This window comes from Neomonachus schauinslandi, chromosome 12 (assembly GCF_002201575.2).
Source record: "Neomonachus schauinslandi chromosome 12, ASM220157v2, whole genome shotgun sequence".
In the NCBI taxonomy this organism is placed as follows: Eukaryota; Metazoa; Chordata; class Mammalia; order Carnivora; family Phocidae; genus Neomonachus; species Neomonachus schauinslandi.
The window spans coordinates 48,557,325-48,577,116 of record NC_058414.1 but is presented as its reverse complement, the minus strand read 5'-3'; the positions used below and the strand labels follow the sequence as shown (position 1 = coordinate 48,577,116).

Below are 19,792 nucleotides of genomic sequence, written 5' to 3'. Positions count from 1 at the left end.
AATAGTTCATTTTTGCCCTTGCTTCCCTTGCCTTTGGCGATGTTTCTAGGAAGAAGTTGCTTCGGCTGAGGTCGAAGAGGTTGCTGCCTGTGTTCTCCTTTAGGATTTTGATGGACTCCTGTCTCACATTGAGGTCTTTCAACCATTTGGAGTCTATTTTTGTGTGTGGTGTACGGAAATGGTCCAGTTTCATTCTTCTGCATATGGCTATCCAATTTTCCCAACACCATTTGTTGAAGAGACTTGTCTTTGTTCCATTGGACATTCTTTCCTGCTTTGTCAAAGATGAGTTGACCATAGAGTTGAGGGTCCATTTCTGGGCTCTCTATTCTGTCCCATTGATCTATGTGCCTGTTTTTGTGCCAGTACCATACTGTCTTGATGATGACAGCTTTGTAATAGAGCTGGAAGTCCGGAATTGAGATGCTGCCAGCTTTGCTTTTCTTTTTCAACATTCCTCTGGCTATGCGGGGTCTTTTCTGGTTCCATACAAATTTTAGGATTATTTGTTCCATTTCTTTGAAAAAAGTGGATGGTATTTTGATGGGGATTGCATTGAATGTGTAGATTGCTCTAGGTAGCATTGACATCTTCACAATATTTGTTCTTCCAATCCATGAGCTTGGAATGTTTTTCCATTTCTTTGTGTCTTCCTCAATTTCTTTCATGAGTATTTTATAGTTTTCTGAGTACAGATCCTTTGCCTCTTTGGTTAGATTTATTCCTAGGTATCTTATGGTTTTGGGTGCAATTGTAAATGGGATCGACTCCTTAATTTCTCTTTCTTCTGTCTTGTTGTTGGTGTATAGAAATGCCACTGACTTCTGTGCATTGATTTTATATCCTGCCACTTTACTGAATTCCTGTATGAGTTCTAGCAGTTTTGGGGTGGAGTCTTTGGGGTTTTCCACATAAAGTGTCATATCATCTGCAAAGAGTGAGAGTTTGACTTCTTCTTTGCTGATTTGGATGCCTTTTATTTCTTTTTGTTGTCTGATTGCTGTGGCTAGGACTTCTAGTACTATGTTGAATAGCAGTGGTGATAGTGGACATCCCTGCCGTGTTCCTGACCTTAGGGGGAAAGCTCTCAGTTTTTCCCCATTGAGAATGATATTTGCTGTAGGTTTTCATAGATGGCTTTTATGATATTGAGGTATGTACCCTCTATGCCTATACTCTGAAGGGTTTTGATCAAGAAAGGATGCTGTACTTTGTCAAATGCTTTTTCTGCATCTATTGAGAGGATCATATGATTCTTGTTCTTTCTTTTGTTAATGTATTGTATCACGTTGATTGATTTGCGGATGTTGAACCAACCTTGCAGCCCAGGGATAAATCCCACTTGGTCGTGGTGAATAATCCTTTTAATGTACTGTTGGATCCTGTTAGCTAGTATTTGGGTGAGAATTTTTGCATCCATGTTCATCAAGGATATTGGTCTGTAATTCTCCTTTTTGATGGGGTCTTTGTCTGGTTTTGGGATCAAGGTAATGCTGGCCTCATAAAATGAGTTTGGAAGTTTTCCTTCCATTTCTATTTTTTGGAACAGTTTCAGAAGAATAGGTATTCATTCTTCTTGAAATGTTTGGTAGAATTCCCCTGGGAAGCCATCTGGCCCTGGGCTTTTGTTTTTTGGGAGATTTTTGATGACTGCTTCAATTTCCTTAGTGGTTATAGGTCTGTTCAGGTTTTCTATTTCTTCCTGGTTCAGTTTTGGTAGTTGATACATCTCTAGGAATGCATCCATTTCTTCCAGGTTATCTAATTTGCTGGCATAGAGTTGCTCATAATATGTTCTTATAATTGTTTGTATTTCTTTGGTGTTGGTTGTGATCTCTCCTCTTTCATTCATGATTTTGTTGATTTGGGTCATTTCTCTTTTCTTTTTGATAAGTCTGGCCAGGGGTTTATCAATCTTGTTAATTCTTTCAAAGAACCAGCTCCTAGTTTCGTTGATCTGTTCTACTGTTCTTTTGGTTTCTATTTCATTGATTTCTGCTCTGATCTTTATTATTTCTCTTCTTCTGCTGGGTTTAGGCTTTATTTGCTGTTCTTTCTCCAGCTCCTTTAGGTGTAGGGTTAGGTTGTGTACTTGAGACCTTTCTTGTTTCTTGAGAAAGGCTTGTATTGCTATATACTTTCCTCTTAGGACCACCTTTGCTGCATCCCAAAGATTTTGAATAGTTGTGTTTTCATTTTCATTGGTTTCCATGCATTTTTTAAATTCTTCTTTAATTTCCTGGTTGACCCATTCATTCTTCAGTAGGATGCTCTTTAGCCTCCATGTGTTTGAGTTCTTTCTGACTTTCCTCTTGTGATTGAGTTATAGTTTCAAAGCATTGTGGTCTGAAAATAGGCAGGGAATGATCCCAATCTTTTGGTACCGGTTGAGACCTGATTTATGACCTAGGATGTGATCGATTCTGGAGAATGTTCCATGGGCACTAGAGAAGAGTGTGTATTCCGTTGCTTTGGGATGGAATGTTCTGAATATGTCTGTGAAGTCCATTTGGTCCAGTGTGTCATTTAAAGTCTTTATTTCCTTGTTGATCTTTTGCTTAGACGATCTGTCCATTTCAGTGAGGGGGGTGTTAAAGTCCCCCACTATTATTGTATTGTTGTCGATGTGTTTCTTTGCTTTTGTTATTAATTGCCTTATATAATTGGCTGCTCCCATGTTAGGGGCATAGATATTTATAATTGTTAGATCTTCTTGTTGGATAGACCCTTTAAGTAGGATATAATGTCCTTCCTCATCTCTTATTACAGTCTTTGGTTTAAAATCTAATTTGTCAGGGCGCCTGGGTGGCTCAGTTGGTTAAGTGACTGCCTTGGGCTCAGGTCATGATCCTGGAGTCCCTGGATCGAGTCCCGCATCGGGCTCCCTGCTCGGCAGGGAGTCTGCTTCTCCCTCTGACCCTCCCCCCTCTCGTGTGCTCTCTCTCTCTCTCATTCTGTCTCAAATAAATAAATAAAATCTTTAAAAATAAATAAATAAAATAAAATAAAATTTAATTTGTCTGATATAAGGATTGCCACCCCAGCTTTCTTTTGGTGTCTATTAGCATGGTAAATGGTTTTCCACCCCCTCACCTTCAATCTGGGGGTGTCTTTGGGTCTAAAATGAGTCTCTTGCAGACAGCATATCAATGGGTCTTGTTTTTTTTTTCCAATCTGATAGCCTGTGTCTTTTGATTGGGGCATTTAGCCCATTTACATTCAGGGTAACTATTGAAAGATAGGAATTTAGTGCCATTGTATTGCCTGTAAGGTGACTGTTACCGTATATTGTCTGTGTTCCTTTCTGGTCTATGTTGCTTTTAGGCTCTCTCTTTGCTTAGAGGACCCCTTTCAAGATTTCTTGTAGGGCTGGTTTTGTGTTTGCAAATTCCTTTAGTTTTTGTTTGTCCTGGAAGCTTTTTGTCTCTCCTTCAATTTTCAATGACAGCCTAGCTGGATAGAGTATTCTTGGCTGCATATTTTTCTCATTTAGTGCTCTGAATATATCCTGCTGGTCCTTTCTGGCCTGCCAGGTCTCTGTGGATAGGTCTGTTGCCAGTCTAATGTTTCTACCATTGTAGGTTACAGATCTCTTCTCCCGAGCTGCTTTCAGGATTTTCTCTTTGTCTATGAGACTCATAAGTTTTACTATTAGGTGTTAGGGTGTCGACCTATTTTTATTGATTTTGAGAGGGGTTCTCTGTGCTTCCTGGATTTTGATGCCTGTTTCCTTCCCCAAATTAGGGCAGTTCTCTGCTATAATTTGCTCCATTATACCTTCTGCCCCTCTCTCTCTTTCTTCTTCTTCTGGGATCCCAATTATTCTAATGTTGTTTCATCTTATGGTATCGCTTATCTCTTGAATTCTGCCCTCGTGATCCAGTAGTTGTTTCTCTCTCTTTTTCTCAGCTTCTTTATTTTCCATCATTTGGTCCTCTATATCACTGATTCTCTCTTCTGCCTCATTTATCCTAGCAGTTAGTGCCCCCATATTTGATTGCACCTCATTAATAGCCTTTTTGATTTTGACTTGGTTAGATTTTAGTTCTTTTACTTCTCCAGAAAGGGTTTCTCTAATAACTTCCATGCTTTTCTCAAGCCCAGCTAGTATCTTTAAAGTGATGATTCTGAACTCTAGATCTGACATCGTACTAATGTCCGTATTGAGTAGGTCCCTGTCAGTCGGTACTACCTCTTGTTCTTTTTGTTGAGGTGATTTTTTCCGTCTTGTCATTCTGTGCAGAGGAGAATAGATTAATGAGAGAACAAAATGCTAGCAGAGTAACAATGTCCCCAGAAAATATACTCTAAACAAATCAGAAAAGACCTGAAACAGTGGGAAAAGAAAGGGAAAGAGAGAAAAAGGAAAAAGAAAAAGATAAAGATAAAAATAAACAAAAACAGAACAAAACAAAACAACAACAACAACAACAAAAAACAGAATGTGATCAAATATGATCAGGCTGGTATATAGATCAATGCCACACACTAGATTTTGGGTGTATTTTGGTCTGTTAGAAGAAAGTGCCTCCCAAAATTTTAAAGAAAGAAAAACTTATATATGTACAAAAATAAGGGTTGATATGATGAAGGGATGGAATATGACTGTAAAGATGGAAATTATAAAAAATTTTATAAAAGGAATTGATAAGAAGTTGTTTGAAAGAAGAAGGAAGAGGATTTAAAAAAAGAAAAAAGAAAAAAAAAGTGAGAGAATGTGATCAGGCAGGGGAGTAGAAAAAAACCATGTACTAGAGATTTAGGGTATATTTTGATCTGTTAGAAGAAACTATCTCAAAATTTTAAAGAGAGAACAACTTATATATATATGCCAAAAATACGGGTAACTACTATGAAGGGATAGAATATGACTCTAAAAATGAAAAATAAAAATGTTTTTTTTAAAAAGGGATTGATAAGATGTTGGTTGAAAAAGGGAAAAAGAAAAATTCAAAAAAAAAAAAAGAAAAAAATACAGTTAAAAAAAAATTAACTTTGAAAGACTAAAGAATCATGGTAAAAAAGCCATGAATCCTATGTGTAGTATTCCCCTAGCGCTGGAGTTCTGCCATTCTCATTGATCAGTAAACTTGGTCTTGGCTGGCTGTTCTTGCTGATCTTCTGGGGGAGGGGCCTGTTGCCATGGTTCCCAAATGTCTTTGCCAGAGGCGGAATTGCCCTGCCCTTGCCCGGTCTGGGCTAAGTAATCTGCTCTGGTTGCTCTCCAGAGCTTTTGTTCCCTGTGAGCTTTCCGCACAGCTTTGGAGGTGGAGAGGGAGAATGGCGGCCTCCCAATCTCCCCCCCGGAGGAGCCGAGAATTCGGGGCCCCACTCCTCAGTGAGCCCCCAGAGAAAAGCCATCAGTCACTCCCGTCTCCCCGTCTCCGGCCACACTCCGTGCTCACCCGGCCTGTGACCGCGCGTTTCTATCTCTGGCACCCGACCCCGGGTGGAATCTCCAAACCCAGCAGATCCCTGCGGTGCGCTCCCACACCACTCCTCCCGGGGGAGGAAGGTGAGTCTCCCCGGATCTGCCGCTTGTTGGGTCCCTGCTGGAGGAGCAGTGGCCCGACTGTGCTGCAGATCACGGTTTATGGCAACCCTGAGCTGAGAGCCCGCACCTCGGCTCCGTCTCTGCAGCCGGCTTCCCCGTTCCGATACCTGGGAGCTCTGCCGCACTCAGGCACCCCCGGTCTTTCTGTGACCCTGAGGGTCCTGAGACCACACTGTCCCGCGATGGTTCCACGCCCCGCTTAGCCACCGGAGTGACGTCCCTCAGCAGAGCAGACTTCTATAAGTTCTGATTTTGTTCTCCGCGGCTCTATCACTTGCCAGAAGCCACTGAGGGAGGCCCCTCCCCCGCCGTCTATCCTCCCGAATATTGCCTCGGATTCACTTCTCCGCACATCCTACCTTCCAGAAAGTGGTCGTTTTTCTGTTCAGAGAGTTGTTGCTATTCTTTTCTTCGATCTCCTGTTGAGTTTGTAGGTGTTCAGAATGGTTTGATCCCTATCCAGCTGAATTCCTGAGAGGAGACGAAATCCAGGTCTCCTACTCCTCCGTCATCTTGCTCCGCCCCCCTTGAGCTTCTAATTTAGTAGATCTCTTTGGGGGCAAGAATTTGCATTTGTAACGAGGTCTTAAGTGATGCCGCTGTTACTGGTCTGGGGACCACACTTTGAGAACCACTGTGCTACACTACACTTCTGCATCCAGAACATGTCCTGCAGACATTTCTTCCATTCTCTGGGACATGGAGTCGCTAAAGGAACAAGTTCAATGACACCTCGTAGAAACAATCATACAAATTGATGCATTCTACAATGTAACTGGCCGAGTCCCTAAAAAAGGCATGGCAACAAATTTAGAAATCTACTTTAAATTTAAAAAGAATAAAGGTCCATAACAACCAAATGTAATTATGAACCTTGACTGATTTCTGGTTTGAAAAAGCAGATAGCAACCATCTTGGAACAACTGGGAAGCTTTGAATATTATTATATATTAAATAATACGAGTACAAAAAGTATTTTTTTAGGTATGATGGCGGCATTGTGGGCATATAGGAGACTATCCTTATTTTTAAAACTTATAGGCTAAATTATTTAGGAGTGACGAGTCATGATGTCTACCAGTGAAACATTCAAATGGTTCAGTGATATTTTGATTTTTCCAGTTTACATTGAGTTTGGTGATGTCCAATCAGATGTAATGAGAATCTTCTGAGGGGGTCCTTCATGAATAAAAAGGCAGAGCCTCATATATGAAGGGTGAAAATGGCAGAATGTTAATAATTAAATTATATATGGGTATATGTAGGTATTTAACATTCTTTCAAGTTTTCCTGTATTAGGAAAATTTCACATTAAAAAGTTGAGGGGAAAGTCTTGATTTTGACTTTTTTTTTTTTATCTCTTGCTCATTTTTGACTAACTTAGCTAGTTGTAGAATTTTTGGTTGACAATTACTTTTCCTCAGCATTTTAAAGGTCTTGGATCGCTGTTTGTGACTTCCATAATTGTAGTTGGGGAGCTTGTTGTGAATCTATAAATTATTATTTTATAGGTAATGTCCATTTGCATTCTATTTTTAGATCATTTTGCCTTTGGTGTGGATTTTTGTCATCATTGTACAGTATTTATGTCTCTGGATATGTAAGGATTCATAGCTTATCAAATTTGGAAAATCCTCAGTCATTATCAGTTCAAACATCACCCTCTGCCCAATTTCTCTATATTTTCCTTGCAGGAAAAATAAGCTGATACTGGACCTTCTGTTTCCAGTGTCTCCTTGTGTCAACAGCTAATTAATATTTTCTATTTCTTGCTTTCTCTATTCTGCATTCTGGGTAATTTCTTCAAAATTATTTCCCCATTCACATTTTTTTCCTTCCTTTCTAGAAAATCTTTTTTGGTTTATTTTTTGCAAACCTATGTTTGTCTCTTGGGCAAAGTGTTGCGAGGAAAGGTTTTTGTCTTTGCACCTTTTTTTTGTACATCCTGTGATGCCTGGTGGTGTAACAGCCACCTTGTAACCGAAAAGCACACTTAGAGTAGAACAAAAGATAGGTATATTCTTGAACACTGATGATATCATTGAACTTTGCACTAGCACTGAATACCCTACCTTTGTACTCTTTGCTGTGTGAGAAAAATCTCTGCTTCCTTAAGTCATTGAACTTGGATTTCTGTTACATAGAAGAAATTCAATTCCAACAAACGAAACATCACTGAAGATATTCAAGTTATACTTGTATATGATGACTGTGTATATGAATCGAACCAAAACATTAACAGCGATTATTTCTGGGTGAAGGAATTGCAGATGATCTTTATTTCTTCTTAATATTTTTTTCCATGTTATCAACAACTTATAGATTTAATCGGTGAAATGGTCCAGTGATAGTGGTAATAGTAACAACCACAGCTTATTTACTGAGCCTACTAGATACTGAAGAACTTCAAGATAATATCTCATTGTTATCACATTACTTCACTTAATTTAATAATTTAAACACATGAAGATAAAATTGCATATTACTTTAATTAGACTAATAAAATTGGAAAATATTCATTTCACTATGTAGGTGCTTCGCTTATTATAAATTGCAGTTACTATTATAATCAAATTAGCCAAAGTCTGAGGAATTTTAATTTCATTTTTCTTCTTTTTTCAAAATACCTGGAGGTACTCTCCGGGCTGGTTTTTGCTTAAATGGTGCTCTAGGATTCCACGAGGCATCTACTCTTCCTCTGAATGCTATTGATTGAATAATATGAGTTTTTTCATGGTGAAAAACAGTAATCATTGCTCTTCTTTCATCTTCTGTAACTTCTGACAAATGCAAATAGTAATGTTATTGCATAGCATTATAGAGATGCAGAGGCTTTCAGAATACAATTGAACACTTTCAATAATGTGTTTATCTGGGCTATGCTATATGTGAACACCCTGTCAAAACTGTGAAGGGCAATCACAGTTATTTCCATGATCTTACTGATGCTCAATATATGCCATCATGTCACAAGGCACAGATACTCCTAATGCACCCCAAACACTTTCTAACACATCACCATGGATGACTGAAATCACAACTATGATACATTCCTTCATTTCCTCAGGGCTGTGAGGAGTAACAGGAATAAATGTAGGTTTTATATATCCTCATTAGGAAGTTAGTAATTAATTATTAAGAATGTTCAAACCTACAGGGGCGCCTGGGTGGCTCAGTCATTAAGTGTCTGCCTTTGGCTCAGGTCATGATCCCAGGGTCCTGGGATCGAGCCCCACATCTGGCTCTGCTCAGCGGGAAGCCTGCTTCTCCCTCCTCCACTCCCCTGCTTATATTCCCTCTCTTGCTGTGTCTCTCTGTCAAAATAAATAAATAAAATCTTAAAAAAAGAAAAAAGAGGGGCGCCTGGGTGGCTCAGTCATTAAGCGTCTGCCTTCGGCTTGGGTCATGGTCCCGGGGTCCTAGGTTTGAGCCCCGCATCGGGCTCTCTGCTCAGTGGGAGGCCTGCTTCTCCCTCTCCCACTCCCCCTGCTTGTGTTCCCTCTCTCGCTGTGTCTCTCTCTGTCAAATAAATAAAATCTTAAAAAAAAAAAAAAAGACTGTTCAAACCTATAGAGATAGAAAGGTAGGTAGAGAGATGGGTAATATACTTGGAGGTAAAAAAGGTTCCCCCAAAATGTAAAGTGTAATGAGGTGAGTTGTGGCTTATATAAATCAGACATACTAGTTGATCTATAATGTTTAAGATGTATTCATAAAGAAGTTATCATTGAATATATAAGTTTTAATATATATATATTTAGAGAATTGCAAAGAATACAATTTTTAGAACTTAAATAAGCCTTAAGAGATTTAGTCCAATTCTCTCATTTTTGAAATAAAACACTAAAATGCCAGGAATAGATGATTTGGCATTCAACACATTCATGTCAAAATCAGGATGAGGAGACCTATTCTCACACTCAGTTAGATGGCCTTTTCAATACAGAGATCAAGAGAAATGAATTCCTAACCTAGGGCAAATTTCACAGAACAAAAATTTCAAAAATAAATCATTGAAAAACTTTCACTTACAAAGAGGATTATTTTCAAAGACTTTCAGAATTTTTAAACTAGTGAGTTATAAGACTGCCTTTCAAATATTTCTCTGCAAGAGGTATCCTTACGTTTTCGGTCAAGAAATTCTACTTCTGGAAGGTGGCAGATTATATATAGACGGTACAGGTTGTATTGGCACAAAGGGTTTTGGTGGAGAGCTGCAAAGAAAGAATCCAAATTAAGATGTCAGGTTTCAAAACTGGTTTCATTTATCACTTGATGAAATATAGGAAATTGCAGAATTAATACGAAACCTCTGAACATGTAAAACTCTGCTTCACAGACCAAACCAGTGGCCCCACTGATCTCACTTATTCAGAGCAGCACTTCTATTTCCCATTTGTGAAATTCATTCATTCAACAAATATTTTGTGAGTGCCTACTATATATATATACGAAGAACTGTGCCAGGTGCTGGGGACATACATAGTGTTGACCCAAATCTACCACCAACGAGGAAAATTTTAACATGTCCATAAGTTAGTAAAGGAAGAGCAAGAAAACACCTCCGGGGAAGTCTTTTTTAATTTTATTTTACTTATTTGACACAGAGAGAGAGAGAGCATAAGCGGAGGGAGCTGCAGGCAGAGGGAGAGGGAGAAGCAGGCTCCCGGCTGAGCAAGGAGCCCGATGCGGGGCTCGATCCCAGGACTCTGGGATCATGACCTGAGCAGAAGGCAGACGCTTAACGACTGAGCCACCCAGGCGATCCCTCTGTGGAGGTCTTGATGCTGTTCTTTGATTTGTTCTCTTGGTTCTCTTCTTGTCTCAAAGATCGCACAGGTGCCGCCTGGAGATGGGCAGAGACGCAGGACACTGACCTAATATAGCTTTCTTTCTCCACTTAAAACTATTGCACAGAGTTCCGAGTACGTAAAGGTCAGTAGCCGCTTCAGATCTCAGCAGGAGCTGAGGTGAGCAGGTGCTGATCTTGCATCGTGTCTCCCTCTGGCCAGACGCACGTGCCTCTGACTTCCTTCGCTCAGGTGCCGGGATCGCTAATGAATCATGCTGTCTCTGCCGGTGGCTGCAGGTGGGAGGCAAGCACAGGTGGAAGAGCTCCTGGCGTGGCCGACGTCACACGCCCTACACGTCCACGTGTAGGTACATTTCTAAAAACCCTCACCTAGAAATCGGGAGAGTTTCATTTTTAGGGAAAGAGTAAAGTCTCTTCTCTGTTCTTCCCTGAATATATTAAACAGGGTTACTTTAATGTAATGTGAAATAACACTATTATGATTGCCACTAGGGCATCTTTAGCTCCTGGATTCTGCCTACATTGGAATTTCCAGACACTTCTGGAAAATACATGTGGGGAGGAGAACCACTAGGTGGCAGTAGTAGAAAGAGTTCCAGCCATTGTATGACCACATCACGGAATGGGGCTCATTTATGGCACATATTAAATTTAGGAGTAGTGCTGTGACGTTTGACTGTAAAATAGAGAGAGGCTTGATAAAAGCACGAAAACATCAATCATTAGAAGCCCAGGAAAGAACAATTGGCAACGTAAAGAAGACGGGGGCGTGCTTAGAGCACGAGAATTTTTGCTAAACACTGAAAAAGTTAATCATGTTAATGTTTTCCCTGTAGATTATAAAACATTTTGATATTTATCATATAAACACAAACTTTTCTGGCTAATGAAATCATTACATATCGCTCTTCCCTGTGGAAAACTTGAACTTTAGGAGGACTTAAAGCAGGCAATGGAAGACACCTGGTAGCTCATAAACAAAAGCTCCCAGAATGAGGAAGGCGTAAACGAAACTGGAGAGCCAGGAGCAACCAAGAATTTAAAAAGAGAGGGAATGTGTATGCAGTGGTGGAGAGGAGAGGAACAATGAAATGGATGATTGGCAAGATTTCTCAAGTGACAAAAAGGGTTTACATTTTAATCTTAAAGGGAATGAATTTAAAGTGGTAACCAATAATTATAACAACTGGACAGAGAGTAGAACGGATGTATATTAAACCAGTAATAAGGACAGATTTTAAAAGATCCACAGGGATCATGCATTGTAGTTTGAGCCAGAAAGAGAAAAGAACCTCCTTCAGTGATGGAAAAGCAAAACACAATCGTTGTTAATGAGAGTTTAGGAGGAAGAAAAAGTCACAAAGGCTTTATTGCAGAAGTCTGCTCTGCGGTTGCTGTGTTGGAGAATCACATCTGACAACTCATTACCCTATTGTGCGTTCAAGCAGCCGGGAGTCGAGTCTGCCTGTGATGCTCATAGGACATGTACCAGTGACATTTACTCTGCCTCCCCTTCATACTCTTTTCCCTCTGAGAACATTCCTAGTTCATTTCTTTTCTTGGCTTCTTCTCCTAGTCTTCAGTTAAGTCATTTCTTTATGTAAATTGAAAACCTTCTAGCTTTAGCGAAACAAAACATCAAATTTAGATTTACTGTTGTTACATGACTTATTAAGAACGTGTCCCCAATACTGAAAACTTGATGAGCTTATTGTGGCCCTCCGTTTATCTCATCCTAATGTAAAATCTACGGGACAGCAGGTCAGAACACTGGGCTGTTAGCCCGGCCTCTGCTTAAATTAACTTAAAAAAATAGAATTAAATAATTTGAGAGGCATCTCACCTTTAAGATTTTTCACTTTTTTCTTTGCTCTTAAGTTTTAGAAAGAAGTAATCTTATTTTCAACTCTTTCTCCCCCCCTTCATACTATTAAACATTTAACATTTTGGATTTATGAGTTTTGGATTGATGCTATAAAATTACCATAAATTAAGTTTCTCAGATATGAAATCGGTTTCCTGTGTCTGAAAGTTCTGAAAGCTTTCCGTGATGTATGGGTACATTCCTTTAGAAACTATGAAGCGAAATTGCTTACACTTTCACTTTCAATAGGTTAATACTATTTAATCCACTTTCCCTCTAGGCTACTTATAGAGTACACCTCGGTGGCGCCAGCACTGTCTTGCTTATCTTAATTTGGGATTCTGAGTCTAAGCAATTTACATCTATCCAATAATATATCAAAATGTCTGTACTACCTTACTGCACAAGCTTGAATTACATGAGTCACATGTATGAAGCTACTTATTATTGAAACAGAGGAGAAAAAAGTAATCTAGATAGTTGACTTCGGTCAATTTTTTAAAACTTTAAAAGCTAAGTTAAGAACCATCATTTAAATGATGGTTTAAGACCACCTTTGAAGAAAATTGATGTGATTGATAATGTACCAAAACATCCACTGTTTAAAAAGATTTATTTATTTACTTGAGAGAGAGAGAGAGTGCATGGGGAGGAGCAGAGGGAAGGAGAGAGAGGGAGAGAAGCAGACTCTGCTAAGCATGGAGCCTGACACGGGGTTTGATCCCACGACCCTGAGATTATGACCTGAGCTGAAATCAAGAGTCGGACGCCTAACCGACTGAGCCACCCAGGTGCCCCCAAAATCCATTTTAATAGGTGGGGAAAATGACACAGAGAAGTTAAAAGCAGTTGTGTTCTATGTCTATGCAGAACAGCCTGTAGGAGTGAGTTCAGACACTACGATTCTGAGGTTCTCGCTCAAGGTTACTTAATAAGGTCAGCATCTCCATTGTTACCACCATCTTGCTTTAAAATCTGTGGGCCACTGCACACCATATGCTTGTACTGAATATGGAAATCATCCCCGATTTTTGAAGGGCGAGCTTGGACTAAAGCAGGGGATGAAGAGGGTTGGAGGGGTCAGAATATTCTCTTCTTCAACACAAACAGCAAAGACCCAGTTGGGTCTTTTTATTTGGTGATTGTTCTGTTCTGTTGTTTGGGAGGAGTTGTCCTATCTTGAAGGGCATTTAAGGTAGAGGCTCAAATGAAGAGACCACTGAGATCATAGTCCCACCCTGATCTCAGTGTCCCTCTTCAGCCCCTGGCTATTTGCCATCAGCAGTGGACTGGGGCCAAGTGAAGAAGGAAAGAAAACGTTTAAGAGCAGAACCTGAAGAAAATGGAGACCCTCTCCTGAAAGGGGCACCCTGTCTCTTATGGTGAATCCTTAAAGCATTGCTAGGAAGCAACTCTTAAAAATTAAGGAACGCAGGTGTCTAAGTGTACTTTCCAACAGTGGAGCTTAATGAAACAAAGAAAACTTGAGAGAAATGAGGAGAGTAAAACTTTAGGAACAGCAGAAAGTATTTTGTGGCTGCTGGTGGTGGTGTTTTCCCCATGTGCTGGGAAAGGCAGAAACCGGAGGTCAGGGAAAGTCATCAGCCAGGAAGTAGATCCTGACTTAGAAAGACTTTGCAGAAAGGGAGGGAAGAGGAAAACAGAGCTGGAGAGGAAGGGTGTGGAAAGGTAGACCGCCTGGAGAGAAGAGGTGGGGCCCTCCTGACTCAGCCTGGAAGTCGGGAATTCAGTTTCCAGGACCTCACACTCGGCAGCTGCGTTAGGCCTCCCTGAAGCTCCCAGCCCTGTGTCTCCTGGGCCATCTCTTGGCAATCCTCCTCATAAATGCCAGTGGAGGGGAAAATGCTGAAATGGATTAAAGGTTTCCCCTCCAGGCTATTTTCTCACCCTCTGAAGACCTTGTAATTGGAGTGGAATAATAACAACACTTTAGCATTTTATACAGTTTTAGGGCTTGAAAAGGCAAAAATTTTAACACTTGAAAGTGCATGGATCTCTCATGTTAATTAATGAGCTGAATCTAATCTGTGATTGCAAATGAGGCTCACAGAAACTGAATCTGGGCACATTACTGCCCGAATACAATTAGTAGTCTAGTACTTGGGAACATTTTTCCCATATAATATCTTTAACTAAAATGGGTCAAGTGCATTATTTGCTACCAAAACTTTTCTAAAAATGCTTTTTTTGGGAAATTGGACAGAGCATTCGCTCCATTTCAAAAAAAAAAAGATCTCACTACAAAGATTCTCAGTTGGAACCATTGTAGTTACGTAACTTGAATTACAATTACTATGATTTTATTTTATTTATTATTATTATTTTTTTTGCTGAGAAATGTATGTTTATTCTGATATAGTTGTACAACTAATCTAGGACAAATTACCAAATCAATTTTACATTCTTTCTTCAGGACTGGGTTTTTCCATGATTTCAAATTTAGGATCTTCAAATTTGAAGTCCGGGAACATATTCATGTCTGCCTTACCATATATTTGCTTAAGCTTAAAAAGCTCCCTCTCTAGGTCTTGCTGGTATTCTGGGCCAGTATCAACGGGTCCTTCAGACGCCTGTTGCTTAGTTCTGTATTCTCTAATCTTGTCCACGAAGAGTTTCTGTACAGGATCAAGTTCCTTATTAAATGCCACCGCTGTAACAACAATGTTCCTCCTCAAATGAACTGAGACTGCAGACCGAATGAGAGAGGAGAACCTAAAGAGCCTCTGGAGAATCATGGTGATTCTGTTACGGACAGGAAACGTCTCAGAGGCAGTCTGCCACAATCACTATGATTTTAAGTAGAGGTCGCTTAAACTGTTGTGACAAGTAATGATAGGGACATTATACTACCAGGCTGGCAGAACAGCCTTTCAGAGAACTAGAAAAGGCACTACTGTACGCCACCTCAGGGTTGACACAATTCTGTGTTCACGCACACACGCTTAACAAGGGAGGCATGGACTGGATTTCAGACTCTGCTCACTCCCAGGCCAGGCACCTTTGTTCAGGGCATAATCCTGTTGACTATGATAGGACAACCTTGATTACTAACTTCCAAATCTTGTATTGTAAAATAAATTTGCTTAAATTATTGAGTTCTTACATTTAGCACATCTTCCAATTAGTTTCATATCAAGCTCCTTCAGCTCTCTAAAAATATTTAGGCTGAATGTTATAAAACCATAAACCATGGGACTTCTGTGTCCCCATGTATTACAGTGTGACATAGTGAATGCATGATAAATATTTACTGAATGAATGAATAAATGATAAATATTTATTAAACAAGTGAATGAATAAATGTGAAACAAAGAAACAAGGCGTGCGTTTAAGTTTCAACATTTCTTAGTCATTTGGTTAAAGCTCAGAGACTTGCATTCCCACCGCTCAAGAGGAAATCATTCTAATCACATCATAGGATTGCTGTGAAGATTTAAATGAGACTATAATAAGAAAGCATTTTCTCAACAGGAAAGACAATCAAATATGTTGTTGTTTTAACGATTATTATTTCAAATGTCAGTTATGTTGTTAAAATCTGCTTACTACTTAGCAGACTTTCTAGTTTGCGAGCATCTTAATTCATCATCTAATTTACATAATCCACAGTAAAACTATTTTTGTTTTTGTCGCTGCTTCAAAATAACATTAATGTCAAGAAATGCTCTTTAAAAACATGTCTTACAGAGTTAGCTTAATAATTGAGGTGATCCTGAGAGCTAGCTAGTAGCCCATTTTATGGAAAAATGAAGATACGTGAGAGTTCCAGACCTAGCATAGTCAGTCTTTTCATCACAGAAGTGTTTGCTCAGCATGCAAGGGCCAGGTAATTCCAGTACACGGGCCGGTCCTGAGTCTTTCATAGACCTTATCACGTTTCAAAAATAAGCATGGGATTATTTGCATGTTAAAAGATGTCTAAGGTGGCAAGGCGGCCATGTTGCCAGCTCCAGGGGACATCATCCTGTGTGTAGTCAATAGAAATGCGCCCCTTGGACCTGTGCTCTGAGAAGAACAAGATGGGAAGTAACCAGAGATAATGAAAACCCATTTAAATGGGGGGGAGCAGAGAAGAAAGGCTGGTGATAGGTACATAGTAACTAGTGAGTGAGTAAGGACGGTGAGGGAGGGTGGATGGTCTTGACCAATTGCCCAGTTTCTGGCCTGAGTGGATATGCTGAGGGGAGATGTGGGATGTGGGAATCAACTCAGATTATTGTATGTTTATGAATATCTGTCTCCAACTTCTTTCCAAAGGGAAAATCAACACGATTTTAGATTAACAAAAAACAGAAACAAAATCAAAAACATGGAATCCCATGAACTTGGTATAATTTTAATATTTGGGTTTGAACAATCTACATATAAGCACATGAGTCATTTCTCCTCAGTACAATAGATGTTCCTGATTAGCACTGAAAGCATATGAAAACTATAATTACTCTATGTATCGATCTGATCAGAACCTTCACCATCAACGCCATTTTGCACATATTCAAAACATTGTTTCAGGCAATTCTGAGAAATGAATAGAAAATGAATAGAAAAAAAAAAAACACATCTATTTCATGACATTATATAAACAAGTCTCCTAACTCTCAAATTTGGAAACCCACTCATCGGTCTGAGTGTCTTTTCCCTTGGTACACCCAGAAACATTTATCCTCTGTTGCAATCGTGCATGGGTTATTTACACTTCAAGATTATAAGCTTATTGAGCAAGAACTTTGTATTATTTATTTTTCCAACCCATTTCACACTTTCTTCCACTATGTAGGTCACCTCCTTGTTGGGTGTGATTCAATATACATGAATAAAATTTGCTGTTTACCCACTGGAAAACTTAAAAAAAACTTAATTTTTTTCTTTTGGTGTCAGCTTTATTAATATAATTCATATACCACACGATTCACCCATTGTAAGTATATAATTCATGTTTTTTGTATATTCGAAGACATGTGCAACCATCACCGCAGTCAATTGTAAAACATTTTCATCACCCCTAGAAGAACCCCAACCCCTTATTCGTTAGCTATGGCTCCCCAGTCCCCTCTGTCCCCCAGTCCTGGACAAACAAGAATGTATTTAAAAATAGTTAGTGCTCAGTGTGGTTATCTCCATAGGTGTGTCTATTCTGGACATGTCATGTAAATGGAATCACAGAATGCGTGCTAAAACTTACTTCTGAGATAAAACCAAACACACAGATTTAAACAGGTAAAACTTTGTTGCTTTCGTCACTTCCCTTTGGCATGCCATGTCATCTCTCAAAACATTTTTTCCACCTGTTATTCTTGCAACAACATGTTTTAAAAGAGAGTAAGATTAAATCTTATTTTCAAGAATATTTAAGTATTTTGCTATAAACACTGATCGATTTTAAACTTAAAAAATGACACCTGTCCTCTGTGTTATTACTATTTTAACTTATGGCCATAGAAACAAACAAACTAATACTTAGGATCTTCAGATTTGGCATCCCCTTTAGTTCCTTCACTGTGGCGTCAATGTTTGTTAGCTCATTGTGGTGTAGCAGAAGTAAGTACAATGAAGGCAGAGAGTGCAGGCCTGAAAGACATTTTTTTACAAGATTTTAAACATTTTTAATGCTAATTAAACATGCTAACTAAACAAAAGCAAAGAATACATTTCAGCTGGTATAAGGAGTCATTATTAATAATAATGTGATTTATCATTAAGAATATAACAAAGCACAAGAATTCGAATAATTGAGTGTGATGTGGACATGGAGAGCCAACTTCTTTCCACTATTATTGTTTTCTGTTTTTTTCTCTGTAGCAATAATTTTTTTTTGTTTGATTTCAGAGGGGTTATTTTCCATACTCTTCTTTTTGTTGTGTTTTGTTTGGTCAGTGTTAGATTCAGAAGGCCAATCAAGGGAAAAATTGCTCACTTAACTCAATACCTTCCCCCAAATTGCTCAGCTTAATATTTTCTTTACACAACAGGAAGCCACATATTCATATCACTGTTGTTGATTCTAAATTTCACATATTCCCACATTTTTAACAGAAATGAAAGTGAGTTGTGTCTTTACAAAGCCACATCATAGTTCAATTGGCAAGATTTTCCTTCTCCATGGTACATGGAATCATTGTGGATCTTAAAATTTATGACATTTTGACTCTATGATACACGATATTTAAAACAAATGTTTTGTGCTGTATCTCTTTGTATTTCATGATCCTAGTGCATCATGTACTTCTGTACCTGACTTGAAATTGTCAACTTAGAGATAGTTACACATGTAAAATTAACTCAGAGTGAAAAGAGAAAGAATTTGGCTGGTAAAAATTATAGCCATTGAAAACATTAAGACCATTTATAAAGTTATGTTTATTAATGCTCCCAAATATTGTTAAAATTTGCTTCCCTAATACCCACTTTGTGTCCAACTGTGCAGGAGGATGGCAAAACTTCTATTTAAAAAAAAGATTCTTCTACATTTTGAATGAGGCACGTGACAATATTACATTAACACTGTAATCCGAAGCACATTTTTCAAAATGAAATGTAAATAAGAACATTTTAAAAAATGGATTTCATCACATATTTTCAACAGAAATGTTCAAATAGATTTTTGCATACCATTAGCAGTACGATAGTTACCAGTTATTACTCAATTGAAAATCTATTCAATCAGCAGAAAACATTTAAGACATACCTCCTATGTCAAATATGGCATTGTTGTTCAGATACAGCTCTACCAGACAATAGTTTCTAGTTAAAAACGTTATTCCCTGGAGCTGAAAATGAAAGAGAATAATATACTTTCTATAGTAATTATATGTGTATATATATCTATATATCTATAAATAAATGTGAGTATATATATTTATAAAATTATAATAAGATCATAGAAGTTTGATGTTTGCTCTTATGATGATTTCTGACCATTTGGTCTGGGCTATGAATTTCCATCTGGATTGTCTTTGAGGGCATTGCAATGAAAAGGATGTTTTCAGCTAATTGAAGACAAACCTCTCATCCTGTCTCTCCCAAACTTCTTGCATAGTTTTAGATACCTCTGTAATCTGGCCTGACCCCTTTGCTCTAACCTTGCTTCTCACAGTTCTGCCCCTGGCAGTGGATCTGGCCCCCCACACCCACTAACTCACCATCACACATTATTTAGGGACTGGTATGTGCCAGGGGCTTTCTCCTCAATGCTGAAGCCATTTCTGCATCTGTGTAGGAGTCATGCCTTCTCTTGCCTGCGTGACTTTCTCCCTGGTGCAATTCTGATTTTTTTTTTTATTAAGATTTTATTTATTTATTTGACAGAGACAGCGAGGGAGGGAACACAAGCAGGGGGAGTGGGAGAGGGAGAAGCAGGCTTCCTGCTGAGCAGGGAGCCTGATGTGGGGCTCGATCCCAGGACCCTGGGATCATGACCTGAGCCGAAGGCAGACGCTTAACGCCTGAGCCACCCAGGCTCATCCCTCCCCCCCTTTTTAAAGATTTTATTTATTTGTCAGAGAGAGAGAGAGAGAGTGAGAGAGAGCAAGCACAAGCAGGG

General features: G+C 39.0%; 2 protein-coding genes across 2 annotated transcripts in view; both read right to left on the bottom strand.

Annotated features, from left to right (window-relative positions):
- The window catches only part of LRRC72 (leucine rich repeat containing 72), a 45,238-nt gene that overhangs the window by 6,852 nt on the left and 18,594 nt on the right, over positions 1–19,792 (bottom strand). The window contains exons 4-7 of the mRNA XM_021689763.1: positions 18,938–19,019; positions 17,710–17,820; positions 9,679–9,768; positions 8,182–8,334 (exon numbers count right to left, since the gene is read on the bottom strand). Of these exons, the coding sequence (XP_021545438.1) occupies positions 8,182–8,334; positions 9,679–9,768; positions 17,710–17,820; positions 18,938–19,019 (436 nt within the window). The remainder of the gene's footprint in view (positions 1–8,181; positions 8,335–9,678; positions 9,769–17,709; positions 17,821–18,937; positions 19,020–19,792) is intronic.
- Positions 14,649–14,987, bottom strand: LOC110579854 (ATP synthase-coupling factor 6, mitochondrial-like). Its single transcript, XM_021689517.1, has one exon. The coding sequence runs from the start codon at positions 14,985–14,987 to the stop codon at positions 14,649–14,651; it is 339 nt and encodes a 112-aa protein (XP_021545192.1).